Source organism: Cydia splendana, chromosome 1 (genome assembly GCF_910591565.1).
Source record: "Cydia splendana chromosome 1, ilCydSple1.2, whole genome shotgun sequence".
Classification (NCBI taxonomy): Eukaryota; Metazoa; Arthropoda; class Insecta; order Lepidoptera; family Tortricidae; genus Cydia; species Cydia splendana.
In genome coordinates this window covers 17,677,688-17,701,760 of record NC_085960.1, presented here as the reverse complement: position 1 = coordinate 17,701,760, position 24,073 = coordinate 17,677,688, and the positions used below count along the sequence as shown (strand labels likewise).

Sequence of the window (24,073 nt, the reverse complement as noted above, 5' to 3'; positions counted from 1 at the left end):
CTTCTGTTTCAGGTGATGACAGACGCGGCGTGGATGATGCCCTGCAGCAGCTCTGAAGACGTGATTATGCACGTGAACAGACTCATGGGCGCCATTGATGTGGCCGTCAGAGAACTATGGATTTCCTGGACGGTAATATTCTAAAACGAAATAATCGTATAATATTATCAAAGACATATGTAACTTCGTATAAGACGAGTAAAGTCTAAAGAAAAAACGTGCCTCGGAATTCAAGTAAAAGTCATTCTCGAATAGATGCCGCACACACCTTTAGCCTATCCTCGGCTAGATGGCGTGACGACACCGTTTCATATTTAACAGTTTTAACACATAGATATCAGTGAATGAACATGGATCAAAATTATATAAAAATAATAAAATCATTTATCCATATATATACATTTTTTGATAACTTTATACGTTTTCATTTTGAGTTTTAGTCGTGTGTCGATAGATGGCAGTAAATTTACAGTGACTACAAAATTTACAATGGCAGGACCCCTCTATACTATCTATTCTTTTTGATATTATGCAACACCTGTAATTCTTATTTTTTGTGTAATTACCTATTACTTTTACTTTGTTCGTACAGCATAATTTGGATGAGAAATGTGCAAACGGCTTGAACAGAACATTGATGAGAAAAAGTGCCGAAAATCCTGGTTTAATGGAATGTAACATTGATGTGTAAGTCAATTTTTATTTATAAATGTAACATCCTATCAACAAACAGAAGTTGAAGTGTTAAGTAAATTCGTAATTGTTTTTGACATATTTCAGCAATATTTTAGAACTTTGCAAAGAAGCTTCACATTGGGAGAATTTGGGAATGGATATCCCTCAACATGCTTATGTAGTAAGTAGTTTATCATTTTTATCAAGATATAAGTTCTTAGACAAACTAGCGAGTGACATTTTCTTTTAATTTACTTTTTTTCAGGTGTACGCCAAAAGTAAAACTATACTGTTTGTTTACGAGAGTGTGTTGTCTGTGACGAAGGGATATAACAAGATCCTAGACTCGCTCTCGTCTGACGAGCGACTGCTCTTCAAACCTTTAACGGCGGTAAGTACCAATCATGAGTGTGCACTGTGCAAGATTATTATACGAATAGCGGATGCACGAGCGGGTCGACCAGAGGACCTACCGCAAACCACGTTCGAGGTATTGCCTCCCTGTCACGCTTACGTACGAATTTACAAGTGCGACAGAGAGGCAACACGTCAATCGTGGTTCGCGGTAGGCCCTCTGTGTGACGCGGTATCGAACAAATGCAAAACTATGCCAGCAGCCTAAGTGCGTACTCCTTAAGGCGCCGTGAGTTCAAGTCCCTCTCCGAACACAGCTCGCTGAGCACAGAGCGGACTGCATCGGCAGTGCGTGTCCGGGATCGTGAGTTATTTTTATTTAGTTTTATCGAAAAAAAGTTGTCGAAGTTCGATAAAAAGTAAAATTACGCATGTTCATGATTAATAACATAACTTTTGAGCGAAAGTTGTTTAACCCTTTACCAGGCCCCTAAGAACTAGCATGTCTCCATACGTACTGTATATACTGTTACAACCGTATTGAACGCCTTGTAAAAAATGTATTTACGAAAGTCGGAGATGTTCCTTTAAACCAGAAATAAAAATGTGGGTTACGGTTACCCATCGCCTGTCTAAGTAATTAACTGTCATACTCGATTTTGTCTTATTATATTCTTGATCAGGCGAAGGGTATATTCTAGGGCTTCCAAATACCGGACTTCTTTCAATACCGGTATTAATACCGAAACTGTCTTTATCAATACCGGGATCCCGGGATCCCGGTATTGACTATAAATGGCTTAAAAAATTTGAGTTTTTTTTAAAGGCTCACTTTTACACCAGATATGTATGTCCTTAGCTTAGGATATTAAACAATAATCGCCATCTGCAATAATTATGTGAACCCTCCAGGTTGGCAATCATTTTATCCGCCTTGTTGACTTCACAAGTCACATTTTTAGTTCAACCTAAAAATCAGCCAATAAATATTCTTTGGCACCAATAATTCGTATGCCATTACAATTAATTTCTTTCTACTTTTTGATAAAATTTTAAGAACTAATTATATTAAGGGGCTACTCGACATTTTTGACAAGTTTTGAATCGAATCTCCTATTTTTTCTAAAAAAAAACACTTTTTTCGTATCTAGTTTGCAGTGAAGAATCTTACAATTACATGTACGAAATCTAAATATTTGGGTTCGTATTTGACGTCTCGAGAAACGTGTCCAGGGTTTTCATTTTAAACTAATTAACACAAAAGTTATGGCCAGAAAAACAAACAAAAAAGTTTTTAGCCTAAAATTGTTCAACTTTGATGCCAAATATCTCGAAGGCGATGAACTATGAAGTAAATATAGGATACTAAACTGCAAAACGTAATTCAATACCAAAAAAGTAAGACAATGTTGCCACTGCAATAATTTGTTTGTAATAAATTCCTTTTGATAAATAATCACGCTAAGATAATTTATTTATTAGTAATTTTACTCCTACGATTTAAAAAAGTACTTTTATATACTTATTTTTGCATAAATACAAGACGCGCTAGTAAAAAGTGGCAACATTTTCTTACTTTTTTTGGTCTTGAATTACGTTTTGCAGTATATATTGCTTCAAGCTGTTGTTGTTAATATAATAAGCTACAAAAAACATTAGAAATGTAAGGGATTCAGATCGAAGGACATTCGCGTGGGGTAGCCCCTTAATATATCCTGAACATCAGAATTCATCACCAAATATTTATCTAACGCATATGCACAGATCTTGTTTCAATTAAATGATCTTCTTTAATTAAATTGGCAAGTTATCTTCTTGATACAGCCGAATTTGACCATTTTAATAGATTTTAAACGTTATAATAGGCACATTTTCCTTGTTTTTGAAAATACCGGGATCCCGGTATTTCATTAAAAAATACCGGTATTGAAAAATCTGTTTAAACAGACGGGATCCCGGTATTTCGGAATCCCGGGATCCCGGTATTGGAAGCCCTAGTATATTCGTCCGATACTCCTCCCACATCGTCGGGCGATATTCCTCCCACATCTTATATCGGTTATCATAGTCAAGGTTTAACTCCAAATCTACTACGAAACATTATATCAATCACTGAATCGCTCTAGGTTGAACACAAAAACAGTTTTATTACTTACGTGAATTTTTATGACATTACAAGACAATTTACTGGGCCATGGGAAGAATAGCTCTAGCACAGTTAAACTCTAATAAGGCCATGGGATAATGTCAACCCACATCCTAATTCTGGTCATACACAACAATGCATGAATATTTAGCAATGTTTACGATTACATTACCTTTCAACACTCAAAATCTACAAAATATCAAAAAATTGTTCGACCTATGTACTTCTGTTTCATAGAAATTAAGGAATCGAATTTCTCCGTAGTTTACTGAAATTAGAGTTCAAGTGAATTTAAACGGCTGCCAAAGATACACGGTGTCCCATAAGTGACACTGGAGGTAGACCAGGCCAAGAGGAACCAAACCAACTTAACATGACCCCAGTAAAAGTGGCACGGTTTTCGAGTTATTGCCAAATTAAGGTTTTTCATGAATTTTGACCGTTTTAATTCCGAATTATTATCATCTTTCGAAAGCCTCATAAAAAATAAGTTAAAACTAGGAAACCTGCAATCCGTTGCTACTTAGTAAAAATAAAGATTTATGTTGAGATATCTAATTCTGGATACAGAAATAAAAAAACTCCTACTCAGTACTTGCCGAATGCCTAAGAGAAAGAGATGGAAAATGGTTGTCCCTTTTTAAGGATATCATTGATTTGATAAAGGTTCAAAGAAAATAAAATACTGCAGGTTGAAGTTTAATCAATTTATTAAAGTAATTTTATTTTACAATAGGTGCTCGAATTGTTTTTCCCCGGCTCGTATCGTATGCACGCTTGGCACCATCTTGTAAAACTTCAAGTTAATTTCCTTAAATTAATTTCGGATATGTTTCGTGCTGCCTCGAACATACGCCGCCGTAGTTCCTCTTGGGACCTTATTGGCTTGGAGTAAACTTTGTCTTTTAAGCATTTTAAGCATCCCCAATGAAAAAAATCTAATGAGTTTAGGTCCGGGGAACGCGGCGGCCATGCCACTGGTCCTAATCGGCTGATCCATCTGGGAATTTCTGTGTGAGGTGGTCGCAAACATCGCGAGCGTAGTGTTCTGGGCAGCCATCTTGCTGTGGTTCCAGCTCCAAGAAGATGGATCGGCCGACTGGCACCAGTGGCATGGCCTACGTTCCCCGGACCTAAATCCATTAGATTTTTTTATTAGGGATACTTAAAAGATAAATTTTACTCCAAGCCAATAAGATCCCAAGAGGAACTACGGCGGCATGTTCGAGGCAGCACGAAACATATCCGAAATTAATTTAAGAAAATTGAAGTTTTACAAGACGGTGCCAAGCGTGCATACGAGCCGGAAAAAGGAAATCGAGCACCTATTGTAAAATAAAATTACTTTAATAAATTGATTGAACTTCAACCTGCAGTATTTTATTTTCTTTGAACCTTTATCAACTCAATGATATCCCTGAAAAGGGACATAACCATTTTCCATCTCTTTCTTTTAGGCATTCGGCAAATACTGAGTAGGCGTTTTTTTATTTCTGTATCCAGAATTAGATATCTCAACATAAATCTTTATTTTTACTAAGTAGCAACGGATTGCAGGTTTCCTAGTTTTAACTTATTTTTTATGAGGCTTTAAAAAGATGATAATAATTCCTATTTTATTGCAGGAAGGTACATGTGTTATACCATTTTTGAATCTGCATAACATGCTCAATATTTTGACGTTATTTGCTCATTACTTTTCTAGTAATTTTTTTCACGACGGGTGGTCAAAGTCGAATTTAATGTTTCGCTGTGAATTTAATTCAAAATTAAACCAGTACTTTTTTACATTTTACATTGTTTATCGATAAAATACCTATTAACTATTCATGATGCCGTACACATAAAAAAAACTAACTTCGAGACCTTTCCGAGTGCACACTAGCACTAACAATGTTAAAAACGGTCAAAATTCATGAAAAACCTTAATTTGGCAGTAACTCGAAAACCCTGCCACTTTTACTGGGGTCATGTTAAGTTGGTTTGGGTCCTCTTGGCCTGGTCTACCTCCAGTGTCACTGTGACGTGTCACTTATGGGACACCCTGTATATTACGCGATTTAGAAGCGTGTTGTGAATGAAGATCATAAAATACTATTTTCAGGGATTGACAAAATATTTTGTAGGAGGTTTGGAGTTAAAACCTGACTACGGTAACCGATATAAGATGTGGGAGGAATATATCCTTTCGCCTGGTAAAGGGTTAATCAAATTTCAACTCGACTAAGTTACTGAAAGATTGCTGTCCATTGGCACCATAATATGGTTGTTTTTGTATTAAGTACCTACTAATTATTCTTATTTGATGTTTAATTACTACATTAAAAATAAATTGACAAACACATTAGCAATATAGGCCCAACGAAAGGACAAAAACATTCAAAAATCAACATCAATTTTTATTTAATCTAATATCACAACTTGACAGTCTTCATATCACAAATTTAACAATTAAATGTATACCTATTAAACATAAACATAATACGATTAATAAGTTATAATTATTAGTGAAAAATTAACATTAATTAGTATTTTAACTCAAACAGCTATCTAAATGCGCATTCATATCATCATTTTCAACCATCTGCATACAGCACGGGCACGGCAACTTGGTTCCAGTGGCGTTGAACTCCTGCGACTCGTCGAACAAGTCGTCATCGTCGTCATCGATCACTATAGTCTGGTTAGCGAAACTTGTAGACGCTTCTTCAGGTGCCGAGTCAGTTGCGAAAAATGCCAAACACTCGTCTAAGTGTTCATTCATAGGTTTAGTGACTTTACTACCACAGCATGGACAATTCTGCTCAATCAGAACAGATACTATACCAGTTTCAGGTTCTTTTTTTACTATAGGTAATTTAACTTTGGCATCTTCTACTATGAAGGGATGACCGTTTCCTGCTTTTTTCTCTTTTGGTACAATAAAGTTATCAGATTTCTTTAGAGGTATATCAAATTGAACTTTCTTTACAACTGAATCGGCTTTATACAGATCTATAGGTTCTGGCTTTATTTTTGGTACTTGTGCTTTCAAATTATCTTTCCAGTCTATATTATCGTCTAAAATATTTGGTTCATTAAATACTTCAGTCTCATTACAGAATGTTCCCCGAAACGTGGTAACGAATTTATTCGTCTCCTTTTTAATTTCAGATTCTTGCTTAGGCAATCCTTTTGGCTTGTAAGGTGGAATCGTCTGTAAAGTAGCTAATATTTCTTTTGAAACTTGTTTTGAAGCTTTATTTCCAACTGTAGGATTTAGTAGTTCCTTATTATTATTTAACGGAACTGTCTCTGTTTTAACTAGAGATGTTGCTGCCGTTTCATTCCCGCTGCAGATTTTAGATATTAAATCTTTATTTAAACATTCATCTAAGTGGCTATTTATATTTTGTTCCTGTATTTTAAATCCGCATATAGGACAATCGACTTGAACAGTGTGTGAGCTGCCGGTACTAGTGTTATTAACAGCAACCAATTTGTTATTATTATTGGATTCTATCACTTCAATATTAGTACCATAAATATCTTTAAGCAAGGACGTCACATTTTTCTTAAAGTAGTCATCAATCTTTTTTACTTTGCCAGGCGGAGATTCAACGTGTTCGGATTGAGTCTTATGTTTAGTTACTTTTTTATTGAGATCATTATTGTTCATATTAGTTGATGCTGTCTTAGGAAAAACATTTAGAGTAGTAGGGTTTTGGACATGATTGTTAATTTTTTCTTTGACAGCAGCAATGGGCGAAACTGCAACAGGTGTCAATTGTTTCTTAGCCCAAGTATTTCTGACCGTTTCAGCAGCATTGCCTGACCCAGTACTAGGTGTCAATTGTTTTTTAGCCCAAACATTTCTGACCGCTTCAGCAGCATCAACGGAATTAGATCGGACTCTATTGCTAGTTCCTCCAATAGTAAAATACTTACCAATAACAAAGGAAGGTTTCACTGCTGGTTTATTTATAGGATTAATAACACCTTTCTGATTCACCACAATTGTGCTTGAATTGTTTGTTTTGGTTGGAACTTGAGGTGTGCTGGATTTAATATCAGTTATTTGAACAATTTTTGACTCCCCACTTGTAGTTTTTTTATTACTAGTTATATACTTAGTAATATCACCTTTAGGTTGGGCTACTGGCGTTTTCTTGTTCTTTTTTTCTGGTTCTTTTATTTTAATAAATGTACCTCCACAACTCCTCTGATGCTGCTCCCACCACTGATCCCTGGGCCCAGGAGCTGTGTTCATAGTTTTCCGCACAATTCCGAAGTAAGGTTTTCTTGACTGGCAGGGCCCATTGCAACGCCACCAATGAGTCTGGTACAGTTTAACCTGTAAAACACAAACAATGCTGTGCTTAAGTCAAGAGCGTTTATTTACGTGCTTACATTACATTTTATTTTTTGGTCTAAAATAATGTTGATAAATAAAATAACTAATTAAAGCGGGCTGCACACGCCTTAGCATCCCATTTTCATTGCGCCAAGCTCACGCCACCCTACTGCCATGCTGCAGCTTTAAAGTCCTTCCTAGTCTAATGTACAGTTCAAGACAGATTAGTAATAAACAAAAAATGTTTATTATAAAGATATAATGATCTTCTAAATAGGATTAAATCACAATGTCTCGCATACGCAGATGATATAAAAATCTTTAAAGTCATCAGTACTGAAAATGATTGCCTCATCCTCCAGGAAGATATTGACCTAATATTTGATTGGTGCAGCACTAACCTCATGTTTTTGAATATTGATAAATGTCAGTCTATTACGTTCACTAAAAAAACCAACTGGATCAATCATGAGTACAATATTAATGGCAAACGATTAGTTAGGGTTTCTTCCATTAGAGATCTCGGAGTATTATTGGATAGTGAATTGTCGTTCCGTTGTCACTATGAACATATGGTGTCGAAATGTAATCGCATGCTTGGTTTTATCAAGCGAACTGCAAAACCTTTGAAAGTGTCAAACAGCCTAATTGTTCTATACTCCGCGTTAGTTCGAACTACGCTCGAATACTGCTCGTCGGTTTGGCAACCAATTTATAAGACACACTCTGATAGCTTGGAATCAATACAGGCAAAGTTTTTACGATATCTTTCCGCTAAAAATAAAACACGCCGAGCGCTTCCTGAATATACAGATAGACTTTCAGCATATAATTTACAATCACTATCGTCCCGACGCGACGTTGTTGATCTGGTTACACTTCATAAAATTGTGCATGGTGGTCTCGACAGTAACCTCATGGATTATGTCTCCATTAGAGCCGACAATAAGAGAACACGGAATCGAGAATTGTTTGCCTTGCCTATGGTTCCTAATAACAATGTATCCAATAATGCGCCTGTCTTTAGAATGTGTCGTTTATATAATAACTTGGATATTGATTTAGATATTTTGAACATTTCTTTACCTAAGTTCAAAAATGTTTTGTTGTCCCAAAATTGTAAGTAAATATTTATTATCTTATCGTGCTAACTATTTATTGTACTATATTCTTTTATTATCTTTAATAACAGAAGTTTTGTTTAGTCAAAATTTGTATTTAGCTTAATAATTATTATTCCATGATAATGTTGTGTACAATTATAATCGTAATGTAAGTAATTTATAAGTTGCTTATGTAAGAAATATGTTACAATGTTGTTTGCCTGCATTATGTTATTGTACCTATTAAAATAAAATAAAATAAAATAAAATAAAATAAAATAAAATAAAATAAAATAAAATAAAATAAAATAAAATAAAATAAAATAAAATAAAATAAAATAAAATAATATATAATTTTACCTCATCATGAAAGTCATGATAAATGCTGATATTGATCCCAGCCGCCTTGTTGATCCTGTACATATGCTCTTTAAAGTTTGGGCCATGGCCATCCCGGTCTTGGTCCCGCTGTGTGATGAACAGGAATGCATGAATCATTTCATGCAGTAATGTCTCAACTAGGTCTTTGCGAGGGCGTAACTTTAGTAGAGGCTCGCTGAGAGCTATATCACAGAGGCCTCCCCGACCTTCATAGCTAAAATTAATCAAGTATAAAGCTCAGTTAGGTGATCATCAAGATGGCAGGTGTATATCAACAAATGCGGACATAAATACGTACTGCCAGCAATATGCCAAATGTACCCAACATTTAAAAACTTATTTCAAAATTACAGTTCAACAAGTTTATGGATGGATGGTGAATTAAGTTTTAGCAAATGGCTAAACTACTTAAATGTATATAAGCAGAGTATTACTACCATTGCAGGCAGATCCAATTCACATCTAATAGATATGTTACGCTATCTAACGTAAAACTGACATTGGTTGCCCGAATTGCGCTGCAAAAGAGAACTACTTGATATCTAAACTATAACGTATCTAGAATGGATCTAGTACGTGTCGTCTCTTGTGAATATCTTGAAGTTCGAATACGGCAGATTGTCTTATCTGATAAATCTTTGTCTCATAAGTTATCACTTGCACAAAACTTGTTCTAAAACTACACTAATTAGTTTGGAAATAAACTGCAACAGTGGTCAAAGTGGATCCGGTCACCTACGGCCACTTCCCTGAACGTCCACCTTCCAAATTCCTTTATGGTCCATTTCCTAGTTCGTCCGTTTCCTTATCCGGCCATTTCCCCGATTGGCCACTGTTGAAATTCCTTCCATGTCCAGTTCCCCGAACGGCCGCTGCAAAAATTCCTTGTTTGTCCGATTCCCTGAATGGCCATTGTTAAAATAACTAGTTTGTCCAATTCCCCGAACGGCCACTACAAAATTTACTAGTTTGTCCTATTCCCCGATTGGCCAGTACTACTACACTACTAAATCCTAGTACTTTCGAATCTTTCGATATCAATTTAAAGTTTTCTGATATCTGTTATATTTACAGAGTGATTGCCTGGGCTACATTACACCATAGTTGGGTCCGTAGCATAATTTCGAAAATCAAATTGACTACAAATATAATGACCACCAAAAAATACGTTGGTAGGCCCTAAATAAAGGAATCTCGTTTACTAAAAATAATACTGAACACCAAAAAAATAAGGTCTAAAATTACAAAAGTACCACCGCTTTAATTACGACTGCACTTCAAATTGTATTCAAATAGGTACCAAATATAATGAATGATCACTAAATATCATGAATGATCATCATCTTGAAGAGAAAATTAATGCGATATTTTCACCTAAATAAACCACTATGATTACCTTAAAATGTATACATATTACCAAATGGTTCCCCTATCTTTGGCAATTTTTTTTTTTAATAATTCTATTGTGCACAATATCTTTATGCATAATATACTGTTAGCAATGCTGTTAGCATAAACTCACTTGGTTGGTACTGGATTGTTGCGCATACATACTCTACGCCTAATTTTTATTAATCGAAATATCTTTTGGCATAAAATTAATGTCCGAATCGAGACCTGGTATCTGTTTCATTTCGCATAATTTTATTAGTAATAATTTATTTTTGCATAATTCGCTATTAAGCATAAAGTACTACAAGCATAAAATCTTGTGGCATAGAGAAGTTTTGCATACTTGCAAGAATCATATAATATGTATAAGTAGGCCGAAATTTTTTGGAGAAAATTACTGTTTATTTTCGTGGGGTCATAGTTCTAACCTAACCTTACCCCCATTTCTGGCAACAGTTTGTTTTCGTGGGGGTCACAGTTCTAACCTAACCTAACCCACTTTTCTGGCAACAGTTTGTTTTCGTGGGTTCTCAGTTCTATCCTAACCCGACCAACTTTTCTGGCAACAGTTTATTTCGTGGGGTCGCAGTTCTAACCTAACCTAATCCACTTTTGTGGCAACAGTTTGTTTTCGTGGGGGTCGCAGTTCTAACCTAACCTACTTTTCAGGCAACAGTTTGTTTTCGTGTAGGTCGCAGTTCTAACCTAGGCCACTTTTCTGGCCATAGTTTTGTTTTCGTGGGGTCGCAGTTCTAACCCACTTTTCTGCCAACAGTTTTAGATTTTGGTACTAATTTACTTTTTGTTGTTTTATTACCCTTAAATAGTTAACTAAGCAGCCACAACTAAATTCACTTGTGCGTTTCGGACAGTTGAATATAATTTTGCAAAATATCATATCTATATAATCATCCATCATTTTTTTCATCAAAATCTAGCATCACGCAGCACACCCCATTTGGAGTTTTCAAGTAAGTATATAATTCGACTATACAAACCGACACTTTCTTTAATATTAACATTGGTCGAAAAACAATTCTACCAAATGTAGCTTACGACAGATGCGTTTTTTAGGTCATAGAATTTATGCCAAATAGAGGGAATCGAAATACATTTTCTGCAATGTAAACATTCGCCTAAAACCTATTATGCTAAACAGATTATGTCAATCACGTTTCAGACAATTGAACAAACGCAAAATAAAATTATTCGTATCAAAAGTCGGCCATGATAATAGTGATATATATTTAAGATTCCGACTCGCAAACATTCGGGCTATTGCATATTATACAAACTGAAGCTTTTTTTTTTTCATCAAAATCTAGCATCACGCAGCACACCCCATTTGGAGTTTTCAAGTAAGTATATAATTCGACTATACAAACCGACACTTTCTTTAATATTAACATTGGTCGAAAAACAATTCTACCAAATGTAGCTTACGACAGATGCGTTTTAGGTCATAGAATTTATGCCAAATAGAGGGAATCGAAATACATTTTCTGCAATGTAAACATTCGCCTAAAACCTATTATGCTAAACAGATTATGTCAATCACGTTTCAGACAATTGAACAAACGCAAAATAAAATTATTTGTATCAAAAGTCGGCCATGATAATAGTGATATATATTTAAGATTCGGACTCGCAAACATTCGGGCTATTGCATATTATACAAACTGAAGCTTTCTGCAAATTTAACATTCGTCAAAAAACATTCCTGCCAAATAGGTTTAGATATGCCAGATGCGTTTCGGGTCACGGAAGTTATGCCAAATAGACGGAACCCCTAACCTAACCTACTTTTCTAGTAGCATAACGAAATGCCAGTAGAAAAGTAGGTTAGGATAGGCTTGAACTGCTATCAGTTAAGTGGGTTAGGTTAGGTTAGCATTGCGACCCTTACAGAAACGAAATGCTACTAGATAAGTAGGTTAGGTTAGGTTTTAACTGCGACTTTTACAGAAACGAAATGCTACTATAAAAGTGGGTTAGGTTAGGTTAGAACTGCGATCATCACAGAACCAAACTGCTATCAGATAAATGGGTTAGGTTAGGTTTGAACTGCGACGCTTACAGAAGCCGGGACAATCCCTAGAAGAATGTTAATGGCCATCATCATTGATATTGTGGTGAAAAGGATGCCTTTACGAGGAAGGCTGTCATATAGAGAAGTTCCCGTTTGAGGAAGTGGCCATAAGAGTAAAAAGCCATTTGGGGAGGTGGCCATAAGAGGAAAATACCGTTTGGGGAAGTAGCCATAAGGGGAAAAGGCCGTTTGGGGAAGTGGCCATAAGGGGAAGAGGCCGTTAGAGGATTGTGGCCTTTCGGGGAATGTTGTTTGTAAGTGGCCCTTAAAGGAAGTAGCCCATCGGGGAAGTGGCCGTTCATAATACTTGGGCTTAGAATGAATGTGGCCGTAAGTGACCGGATCCGTCAAAGTTGGTATAGTAGAATGAGATATAAACTTCTAGTGTAGTTTATACAGTCATATTATTTAGGTTGAAGGCTCAAACTTGTTCAGACTGATATTGATTGGCTGAATATACTCACGAGCACACACCAGCGCAGGAATACATCCGCTTACTCCAACGGACAACGGCTCTGCTTGCAAGTTTAGCCCAAAAGAATGTCCTATCAAACTGGATGAACAATGCATGTACGTTCGGCGTAGGGTCTATCAACTCCAACTCCGGGTCTCCCAGATTCATAGTGGTTACTCAATTTTCAACTAACTAATTAAATACTTTTACAGATTCCATTTCTAATAAATTAATTAAAATAACTTGAAAATATTTCTCTTCTCGGATCAACAAACTGTCAAAGTCGTATTTGACATTGACATATTTTTGAAAACGCGGTAATTTGCCGTGTTCGTTCGGAATTTCGGAAATATGTTTCCGAAATTTTTATGAAAATATATTTGAATTTCTTGATTTTGAAATATAATAACATCATAAAACTAACAAGATTATTATTTTTTGTCACAAACTGGGAATGATGACTATTTTATTTAGCTCTCAGACAAATGTTGCCAGTTTATGAAATACTACTACTATAGTGGATTTCAATAAGCTTATAAACGACTGTGGATTGAATATTGAGCATCTTGCGAAAGAAGTTTTTATCTTATTCCGAAGAGGGTTCCGTTACACCGAAGCTCGCAAATTGCAGGCATCATTCTCTTTTACTCCAATTAAGGCGTAATTATTGTGACAGAGAAAGATGCCCGCAATTTGCGAACATCAGTTAGTAGGAGATCCCACATATACATATATGGTCGACCTTCACCAATCTGTCTGACGGATGAAATTATGAAAATATGAAATAAAATATGTTCCAGAACATAAACAGGGTTGCCTAAAGAAATATGGTCAAGGCTATTTTTAATAAATTTTTGAAAAAAAAATTTTTTTCGGCAAATTTCACCGATTTGTCTGACGAACGAAATAAGTTTAAATGGAAAGTATACAACTTGTACAACATAAATCAACTAGGTTGCCTATCTTTTTCCGGTCACTATTATGTGGTTGCCGTGTTTAAAGAGGTGATTTTATATCGATAATTGCACTCATCTGTCTGACGCTTGAATTATACATCAAAATCATGGTAATTTTATTGCAAATATAATGGTATAGGGCAGAGTTGGGCAAAAATTAACTTGAATAAGAATAAGAATAAAAACAGAAATTTTATTCTTATTCAAATCGATTTGAATTAGAATAATTCTTACACTAGTTATTTAAGGTGAATAAATCATGCGACTTTTATTTTAAATGCGAAATAAAAAACAGAATAATTATTCTAGAAGTGGGACTATTCTAACTAAGGTTTTATTCAATTAAAATGTTATTTAGAATTAAGTTAATTTTTGTAGTACAATTGGTTATATTTTGTAAGTTGATTTTCAACCTTCTATTTAAAAGTCGGATTGATTTGATATTTGTTACTTTAGTTTAGGTATAGTACACATTGAAGAGTTCCGCTATACACTATCTAGTTCTATCATCCGATCAGGGTGCTTAGCCAATATGCCAAACGTTGATGCTCCGTAGAGTTGCGCATAGTCTCTCTCTATCACTCTTACATATTAGTGCGATAGAGAGACAGATAGCGTGTCGTAGCGCAAACGATTGGGTGCCTAGCTAAGATGCCAATATTTGTTTTTAATTTAATAACCAAATCATTAGGTTTAATTTAGCTGCTTTTAGCGCTTTCTGACTCTCACTCTTACATATTAGTGCGATAGTGACAGAAATAGCGTTATGTTGTCGTGGGGCAAACGTTTGGCATGTTGGCTACACTCCCAATGTGCCTAGCCATTATGCAAATTTTAGTTTTTAATTGAATAACCAAATCATTAGGTAAATTAAGCTGTTCTGGGGCCTAGCCAACATGCCAATCGCTTGCGCTCCGACAACGAAGCGCTTTCTGTCTCTATCACTCTTACATATTAGTGCGATAGAGAGACAGAAATAGCGTTTTGTTGTCGTGGTGCAAACGTTTGGCATGTTGGCTACGCTCCCAATGTGCCTAGCCAATATGCAAATTTTAGTTTTTATTTTAATAACCAAATCATTGTGTAAATTTACCTGTTCTGGGGGCCTAGCCATGATGTCAATCATTTGCGCTCCGACAACGAAGCGCTTGTCTCTATCACTCTTACATATAAGTGCTATAGAGAGACAGAGATAGCGTTTCGTTGTCGTAGCGTAATCGATTGGCATGTTGGCTACGCACCCAAGGTGCCTAGCCAAGATGACAATTTTTGTTTTTAATTTAATAACCAAATCATTAGGTAAATTTAGCTGTTCTGGGGTCCTAGCCAAGATGCCAATCGCTTGTGCTCCGACAACAAAGCAGTTTCTGTCTCTATCACTCCTACATATTAGTGCGATAGTGACAGAAATAGCGTTTTGTTGTCGTGGCGAAAACGTTTGGCATGTTGGCTACACTCCCAATGTGCCTAGCCAATATGCAAATTTTAGTTTTTATTTTAATAACCAAATCATTATGTAAATTTACCTGTTCTGGGGGCCTAGCCAACATGCCAATCGCTTGCGCTCCAACAACGAAGCGCTTTCTGTCTATATCACTCTTACATATTAGTGCTATAGAGAGACAGAGATAGCGTTTCGTTGTCGTAGCGCAATCGATTGGCATGTTGGCTACGCACCCAAGGTGCCTAGCCAAGATGACAATTTTTGTTTTTAATTTAATAACCAAATCATTAGGTAAATTTAGCTGTTCTGGGGTCCTAGCCAAGATGCCAATCGCTTGTGCTCCGACAACAAAGCACTTTCTGTCTCTATCACTCCTACATATTAGTGCGATAGTGACAGAAATAGCGTTTTGTTGTCGTGGCGCAAGCATTTGGCATGTTGGCTACACTCCCAATGTGCCTAGCCAAGATGCAAATTTTAGTTTTTAATTGAATAACCAAATCATTAGGTAAATTAAGCTGTTCTGGGGGCCTAACCAACATGCCAATCGCTTGCGCTCCCAACGAAGCGCTGTCTGTTTCTATCACTCTTACATATTAGTGCGATAGAGAGACAGAAATAGCGTTTTGTTGTCGTGGTGCAAACGTTTGGCATATTGGCTACGCTCCTAAGGTGCCTAGCCAAGATGCCAATTTTTTATTTATTTTAATAACCAAATCATTATGTAAATTTAGCTGTTCTGGGGGCCTAGCCAACATGCCAATCGCTTGCGCTCCAACAACGAAGCGCTTTCTGTCTCTATCACTCTTACATATTAGTGCGATAGAGAGACAGAGAGAGAGCTTCGTTGTCGGAGCGCAAACGATGGCATAATGGCTAGGCCCCCAGAACAGCTAAATTGTACCCAAAGATTTCGTTATTAAATTAAAAATAAAAATTGACATCTTGGCTAGCCACCTTGGGTGCATAGCCAACATGCCAATTGTTTGCGCTACGACAACGAAACGCTATCTTTGTCTCTCTATCGCACTAATATGTAAGAGTGATAGAGACAAGCGCTTCGTTGTCGGAGCGCAAATGATTGGCATCATGGCTAGGCCCTTAGACCAGCTAAATTGAACCTAATGATTCGGTTAGTAAATTAAAAATAATACGGTTACTGAAACTATGCGAAATGCGACTGTCAATTTGTAAGATTTTATTCCATAAAATAGGTATAAATTAGGCAAGAGACTAACTACTTTTACATCTACCTAACTATACCTAATTAGTACCTGTACCGAGTGTACCGTACCCTGACTACATTTTTATGCGTGGAATATTATTTCGAATAAAAATCATGGTTATATTTATTTGATTAAGAATAAGTTATTCTCATTCAATTTTTTCTCATACGAATTATTCCCGACCAAAATTATTTGAATATTTTTGACGGGAATAAAATCGAGATGATTTTATTCCTACGAATTCTTATTCAAATAATGATTTTATTCTTGAATGCCCAACACTGGCTATAGGGGTGCCTGCGAAAATCCGGTCACAAATAAGGTTTGCCAGGCTTTTAATTAAAATAAGAAGGGAAGACTTTTAGCGATAACTCATAAACGACTTAACTGATCAAGTTTCTTTTAATTTTATTTGATTGAGTTTTTAAGCACTATTTTCATGATTTTTTTGATATTTTTTGGACAAATGGTTCAAAAGTTAGAAGGAAAAACCTTTTTTTTACTTTCTAAACGGTTATTTCCTAAAATATTCACTTTATCAAAAAATGTTTTTTTGAAAACCCTATTTATATCAAATTACATCTTACAACATAGGTGTCAAACAAAAAAAAAAGAAAAAAAATGTATGTGATAATTTTTTTTCGCTTCAAACCTATAGTGTGACATGTCGTTAGATAGGTCTTTTGAAATAAATACGGTTTTTTAGAAAACATTTTTTGATAAAGTGAATATTTTAGGAAATAATCGCCTCGAAATAAACAAAATGTACGTGAGGATTTTTTTTTCGTGTCAACCCTATGGTGTGGGATGTTGTTGGAAAGGTCTATTAAAATGAATAGGGGTTTTAGAAGAACATTTTTTGATAAAGTGAATATATTCGGAAATAATCGCTCTAAAAGAAACAAAATGTGTGTGACAATTTCTTTATCGTTTCAACCTTATAGTGTGGGGTGTCATTGGATAGGCCTTTCAAAATAAATACGGGTCTTTAAACAACATTTCTCGATAAAGTGAATCATTTTGGAAATAATCGTTTAGAAAAAAAAAAAAAGGTTTTTCCTTCTAACTTTTGAACCATCTGTCCAAAAAATATGAAAAAAATCATAAAAATAGTGCTTAAAAAAGTCAATCAAATAAAATTAAAAGAAACTTGATCAATTAAGCGGTTTATGAGTTATCGCTAAAAGTCTTCCCTTCTTATTTTAATTAAAAGCCTGGCAACCCTTATTTGTGACTGGATTTTCGCAGGCAACCCTATACCATTGTATTTGCAATAAAATTATCATCATTTTGATGTATAATTCAAGCGTCAGACAGATGAGTGCAATTATCGATATAAAATCACCTCTTTAAACACGGCGACCACATAATAGTGACCGGAAAAAGATAGGCAACCTAGTTGATTTATGTTGTACAAGTTGTATACTTTCTATTTAAACTTATTTCGTTCGTCAGACAAATCGGTGAAATTTGCCGAGAAACATTTTTTTTTCAAAAATGTATTAAAAATTGCCTTGACCATATTCCTTTAGGCAACCCTATTTATTTATGTTCTGGAACATATTTTCATAGTTTCATCCGTCAGATAGATTGGTGAAGGTCGACCATATGTGGGATCTCCTACTAAGTGTTCTCGCTAGGCCCTAAGTGTCTTGTAAATTATGAACAACTTTCTCACCGACAGGGAATAAAGCGGGTCCAAAAATGGACTTTCAGATTTAGTTTTTTTTTTAATAATCGAACTTATCTTTATTTTATAATTTCTAATTTGTATTACATTGTACATAGCCCTTTAAATTTTCGATGTAGATTCGTAATGTGCTTATTATTATAGCACAGGGTGTGGTAATGGAGCACTTTAAAAAGTATTAGTTACTGAAAATAATATAGTTTTGACATATAAAAAGTACTTTGTCTCGAATTACCATAAATGTTCGATGTTTGATATTTATGCATTGGAACTATTGTTTACATCAAGAAATATTGTAAGCGATGTGCTAATATTTCGTGGAACAGAAAACGATCCTTTTACCAGTTATCGGGGCCAAGGTCGGGGCCGACATTGGCCGTCCGAAGGTAGGATAAGTGTAATAAGCCACTTAGCATCAATATTTAGAAACTAGATGAGAACCCGACTTCGCTCGGGTATAATAACAAATAATACTCATTTTGGATTAAATAATTATTTAATTTTAGAGTAAACGTTTATCAAGGAAGCGGTTACCTATCCCATCTCCGAAAACTTTATACTTACTTACGCGTTTATTAAAACCTCGATAATCTTTCCCCTGTTTTAGTTGACCTTATATAATAATGTTTGCCCGAAGAATCATTGCCAACATTTTCAACAGCCCGATTTATTGCAGGTTTAGTTTGAAAATGATTTAAAATGCTTTTTTTTTGCATTTCTATAATGATTATAGTAACTGATATTTAAATAACCTGACCTAACCTAAGCCACTTTTCTGGTAGCAGTTCGGTTCTGTAAGGATCGCAGTTCTAACCTAACCTAAACCACTTTTATGGTAGCAATTCAGTTATTTAAGGATTGCAGTTCAAACCTAACCTAACCCACTTTTCTGGTTGCATTTAGTTCTGTAAAGGCAGCAGTTCTAAGTGCTCTAACCTAACCTGCTTACTTGTTGCATTTCGGTTTTGTACCTCTAACCTAACGGCCTAACCCACTTTTCAATCTCAAAGGAGGGAACCCAAATTTCATGCACCCATCATGGCACTAAAATGACAGTATGGAAATTGTACTCACAATTTCCATACTGTCATTTTAGTCATCTCAATTCACCTGACGATTTATGAAAAGACATGCTGACGTTATTTTTATTTATTTTTACTTGAATCAACAAAAAATATATCTTATATAAAAATAGTACAATTTACTACAACAATCAGGCCGCGTAGCCAAGATGCCAATCGCTTACGCTCCGTAGCGATCGAAACGCAACTGTCACTGTCGCACTAATATGGAAGAGTGATAGAGAGACATAAAACTTTTCGTTGTCGAAGCGATAGCGATTTTAACCTTGGCTAGGACATGCTTGAACGTCAAAGTTTGTCTTTTATTTCCCAACTCAGCCAAGTGAGGATGCTGATTTTTTTAGCAACTGCTCCGTTTGTCTAGGATTATGTTACAAAAAGAAACATTAAAAAAAGTTCAATAGTTTTTTTTAATAAATTAATTGCTTCACACCGGAATTTCTTAACAAAAGTTAAAAGTAATAAAAATCATAACTGGAAAACTACGATAAGTCGGCTAACATACTCTGATAGCCCACAGCGTAAGGAATCTAAAAAAAAAATTTTGGACGTCAAGGTTGGACCATGCACCCTGTATAACACATGCCGTGCCAACATCCCTCGTTCTGTGATACTAGAATGTCGTGAAAACCCTGTGTCAGGCATCGAGAGCATTCTATCCAGAGTTTCGGTGGGGGATCGGGACAATTTAGTCCAATTCAATCCCACCAAGACTCAATTTTGCGCGTTTACCGCTAAGAAAACCCCATTTTTCAAGGCACAAGCCTTCCCATGTCAGGGAGTATTGGGAGCCTCGGTGTTGATATCTCCATCAGTGACTTCCAATAATTTCGTAGCCACCTTGCTGGGTAGGGTGCGCTCGTATCCAATAAAAACTCGGTGTGCTCAATAAAGGGAAGCAATACTTTACTCTGGGGTAGAGGGCTATATTTTTTTTAAGTAAGTCGCAAGTCAGGTCCCATATATTGAGTACTGCTGTCACCTTTGGGCATGAGCACCTGGATGCCATCTTGGACACTTCGAATAAGTCCAAAGACGCGCTGTAAGTGCCTATGAATAGTCTACGATCCCAAACTCACTCGCGATATTGAACCTTTAAGTCTAAGGAGACTGCCTGCTTGTCTCTGTTCTCTACCGCTCGTAGGTACAATGAGCTGTTGTCGGAAGAATTGTTGGACATGCTGCCTAGTTGCCAACGGTGACAGCTTGCCATCACTGCACCGCTCGCCGTAGGCAGAGTGTTTATCCTCACACCCTAGAACCTAAATGGTCGCGCACTGTGCGGTTTTAAGACGAATTTCCTCCACAGCAAGCTGCCGGCGGGAGGAAATTCGTCGAGAAAGGGAGCTCATTCCACAATAAGTTGAATAAGTTCCCTTTTCTCGAGAAGCTACAGTAGGGAGATCTCCAAAAAAGAAGTGTATAAGTTTTAACACGTTCGCGGACGCGGATTGCATAGCATCCGTTTTTGTACTCCTCCTGGTGACGCGCCTGCTATTGCATCCATTATTCTTTTTAAAATTCTTCGTTGAAATGCTTATCAATCCGCTTAACCACAGTATAATATTATTCACCAATTTTTCCTCTACCAGTCACCAGAGTCAAATAATGCGTACTGCCATATTACATAGTTTTATCGAAGTTAAAAATTATCCTGTGACGTCTCCAAATTGGCCCCCCTTTCTGTGACGCAGATGCTATAGCATTCGTCTTTGTATGGCAGCTCCCTTAGTAGCCCGGCAGGTGCGTCTGGGAGTGGACTCATGTAATTTGGGTGAATTTCGTGCGCGATAGCGATTTTGACGTATTTTTATAAAATCGTAATTAATGTTTTTCTTACAATTTCTTTAAGTTTTTCATTGTGTTTTAATAAATAAACGTGTTTACTTGCTGTTAATTACACTACAGTAAAATTTTGATAATGGTTAATGTGAAAAAGTGAGGCATGAATGTGTATACCTATTATTGAAATAATTACGTTACTAGTCATAGTTTTGGTCATATAATTGTGAATTATAGCCTGTTGGCGCTCGATGATCACCTCTCACAAGGTAAGCACCTTATGACACGCATTTGTGGTATCATTCTGTGTATATTTCACGCCTTGTATTTGGTGCAGATGCATCCGAAAAAGAATATAAAGTTGGGTGATTCATCGCTTGGCAGGAAAAGTGGTGGACGCTTTACGTCCAGAACTTAACGCGGCGGTGCGTTACAGGGAACTCAAAAAGTGTAATGCGGTACATATTGACACTTTTGAGAAGTAGTGTTGGCGTAAAATGCTGCGTATACCTGGGACAGCTAGAAGAACAAACCTCTCATTTTAAGAGAGCTCAACATTGCCACTCGGCTTTCTACAACATGCTATGAGACCCATGACTGGGCCTTTAGATTAGAGCCGGTCTCCAACGCATAATTTGTAGGTAGTATCACATAATTTGAGGTCGAATGAACAGCGAACGTGCTTGGGATGGGGCATGTATGAGATGGACTCAATATTACAATGATAAGCAAAGAGGGAACAAAACAGAAGAAGAAAATTGTTTGAAGAGGTCAGCAAATGAGTCTTTAGAGCAAAAATCGCGCCTTTAGGAAGTCAGAAGTCTCAGCCATCATAATGTAGTAAATAAAGGTAGTGGACCCCGCAGTAATTCCTCAGCCAGAAAAAACTTTACAGTATGATAAAGTATCAATAAATAATAAGTATTGTATAAATATCCAAAGAATAATAATAATAGAATTAGAGTAAATACCTAAAGTCTCAAATCGTTAATATCTTTTTACAGAAAAATGCTCCGTTTAAACTTTCTTCACCGGACATATTCATGTAACGTATTGCAACAATATATGAAATATCCAAAAAAATATCCCAGCAGAAATACCAATATTAATAAAATATAATTTTTTGGTGTGTCTTGGACCGGAAAATTGCTCAGTCTAATTTTTTCACTGGAATGCCAGCTTATTGCTGTTTTATACCTACAAAATGAAAATCCAAAAAAATTACCATGTAACTATACTATTTTCAGAAATTGCCTTTTTACTCGCTGTGGAAAATTTCTCTATCCATTTTATTTATTGAATTAAGTTCACAGTTTTCTTTCCATTAATCTATAAAAACATCCAAAAAAATAACGAGCGCATTAAAAACGAAACATAACGGGAACAGTGTGTAGGGAGCGGAGTACAAGCGGGGTGCGTGAGCGGTACCGGCAGTGCAGTCGGTGACAAAGGTTGTATAGTTTTTGACAAAAAGCTTTTTTATCAATGCCAATATAAACAAGGATATTAGAAAAAGACATAAGTGACACTGACGTATCTGTCGTAGTTTTTTTTTGTTCTTGAACTACGTGATCGTGCTTTGTGGCGCACCTTGGGGGAGGCCTGTGTCCAGCAGTGGACTGCAATAGGCTAACGATGATGATGATGAAGTGTCTTTCAGTTTATAGTGCAAGTTTCATCAAAATTGGTTCAGTAGTTTTAAAGATCTTGACGGTTAAGTTTTAAGATATCGCAATTTATTAACGGTAAGCATACGATAAGTAATCTTTATTACGTGGCAAAAATTCTAGTACGGCTACGACCAGTTTTGACATTGTCAATGTCAAAACTGGTCGTAGTGGTTTAGTAGTGTATTTGATGTCGGTTGTTATTAACGTCTTTAGCGTGATATTATTCTAATCAAAGTTATATGAAACTACGTTAATATAATTATATTATTCGGTACAAAGAAAACGCAAAAAATCACTAAATGTAGTGTAAAGAATCACACACTAGTGACAACGACAACTCCCTTCTTATGGCTCCTCTACAGCTCTACACGATGGGCCAGCGCCGGCCACTCCAAGGGACGCATTTAAGCGTTAGAGGGAGCAAGTGATATTGCTATCTCATTCTACCGCATGGCTGCGTCCCTTGGAGTGGCCGGCGCTGGCCCATCGTGTAGAGGAGCCATTAAGTGCAGGCTGCGGGTCACGCGGCAGAGTTGGGCAAAATGTAATCGACTGACGATTAACGATTAAAATTAACCGACTTAATCGCGAGCAACGATTAAAAGTGACGATTAATTAATTTTAGTCGAAAAGCTCCGACTAATATTGTCACGATTAAATTAATCGTCGACTAATTACCGGCGATTAATTTTTTTAATCGATTAATTAGTTCGATTAATTTTCTCTCGATTAATTTTAGCAATAAATATGGTCTTTTTAACCGACTTTAAAAAAAGAACGAGGTGCCTAATTCGTCTGAAACATTTATAAATAATATAAGTAACAGACGAATTTTTATGTATGTTCACTTGGAGACTATTAATTTCGACCGTCTTCGAATTTTGTTTTTGTTTGAAAAGGGATGTTTTAGAGTTCGTCCCATTTTGTTATCAATAAAATACTGAAATCGCTATAGGCATACTTAAAGCAAAATTATCATTTTTTTAAACAAACACGTGCATTTGCTCTCGAAAGGTACTTACTATTGTGCGAATTATATAGACCGGCTGACGAAGATATAATAATGGCATTTTAAGCTCTGTAGTCAAATTTTTTTGTTAAAGGTTGTTCTTATCTCGGGTTATGTTGACAGTTCTTAAGATCGTATAACAATGGCAAATTATGGATAAACGGATTGTTATCTATTTTGCAATTTCTAGTCCTGTGTAAACAATAAAACAAACCGACAAAGAGTACGTGTGCTTAGTATTTTATGTCACTGTATTATATGCCACGTGTTATTAGTTTCTCAACTTA

The 24,073-nt window shown here is 36.1% G+C and overlaps 2 protein-coding genes across 4 annotated transcripts in view; one reads left to right on the top strand and one right to left on the bottom strand.

The window, feature by feature from the left end:
- Positions 1-24,073, top strand: part of LOC134794643 (dynein axonemal heavy chain 2) — a 158,543-nt gene that overhangs the window by 5,889 nt on the left and 128,581 nt on the right. For all 3 annotated transcript variants that reach the window (XM_063766448.1, XM_063766447.1, XM_063766449.1), the window contains exons 9-12: positions 13-132; positions 593-687; positions 781-856; positions 941-1,066. In XM_063766448.1, coding sequence (XP_063622518.1) covers positions 13-132; positions 593-687; positions 781-856; positions 941-1,066 — 417 coding nt within the window. The remainder of the gene's footprint in view (positions 1-12; positions 133-592; positions 688-780; positions 857-940; positions 1,067-24,073) is intronic.
- Positions 5,604-13,196, bottom strand: LOC134795019 (DNA-dependent metalloprotease SPRTN). The gene is made up of 3 exons (XM_063766872.1): positions 12,938-13,196; positions 8,972-9,206; positions 5,604-7,508 (listed from the first exon to the last, which is right to left on the bottom strand). Exons 1-3 carry the CDS (start codon positions 13,093-13,095, stop codon positions 5,709-5,711), a joined length of 2,193 nt encoding a protein of 730 aa, XP_063622942.1. The 5' UTR covers positions 13,096-13,196; the 3' UTR covers positions 5,604-5,708.

Bases quoted from the DNA above. Each gene is read 5' to 3' on its own strand.
- LOC134795019 (XM_063766872.1), bottom strand. From the start codon at position 13,095: ATGAATCTGGGAGACCCGGAGTTGGAGTTGATAGACCCTACGCCGAAC. The intron at 9,207-12,937 runs GTGAGTATATTC...GATTAATTTTAG, and splicing joins TCCTGCGCTGGTGTGTGCTC to CTATGAAGGTCGGGGAGGCC. The intron at 7,509-8,971 runs GTAAAATTATAT...TGTGTTTTACAG, and splicing joins ATCATGACTTTCATGATGAG to GTTAAACTGTACCAGACTCA.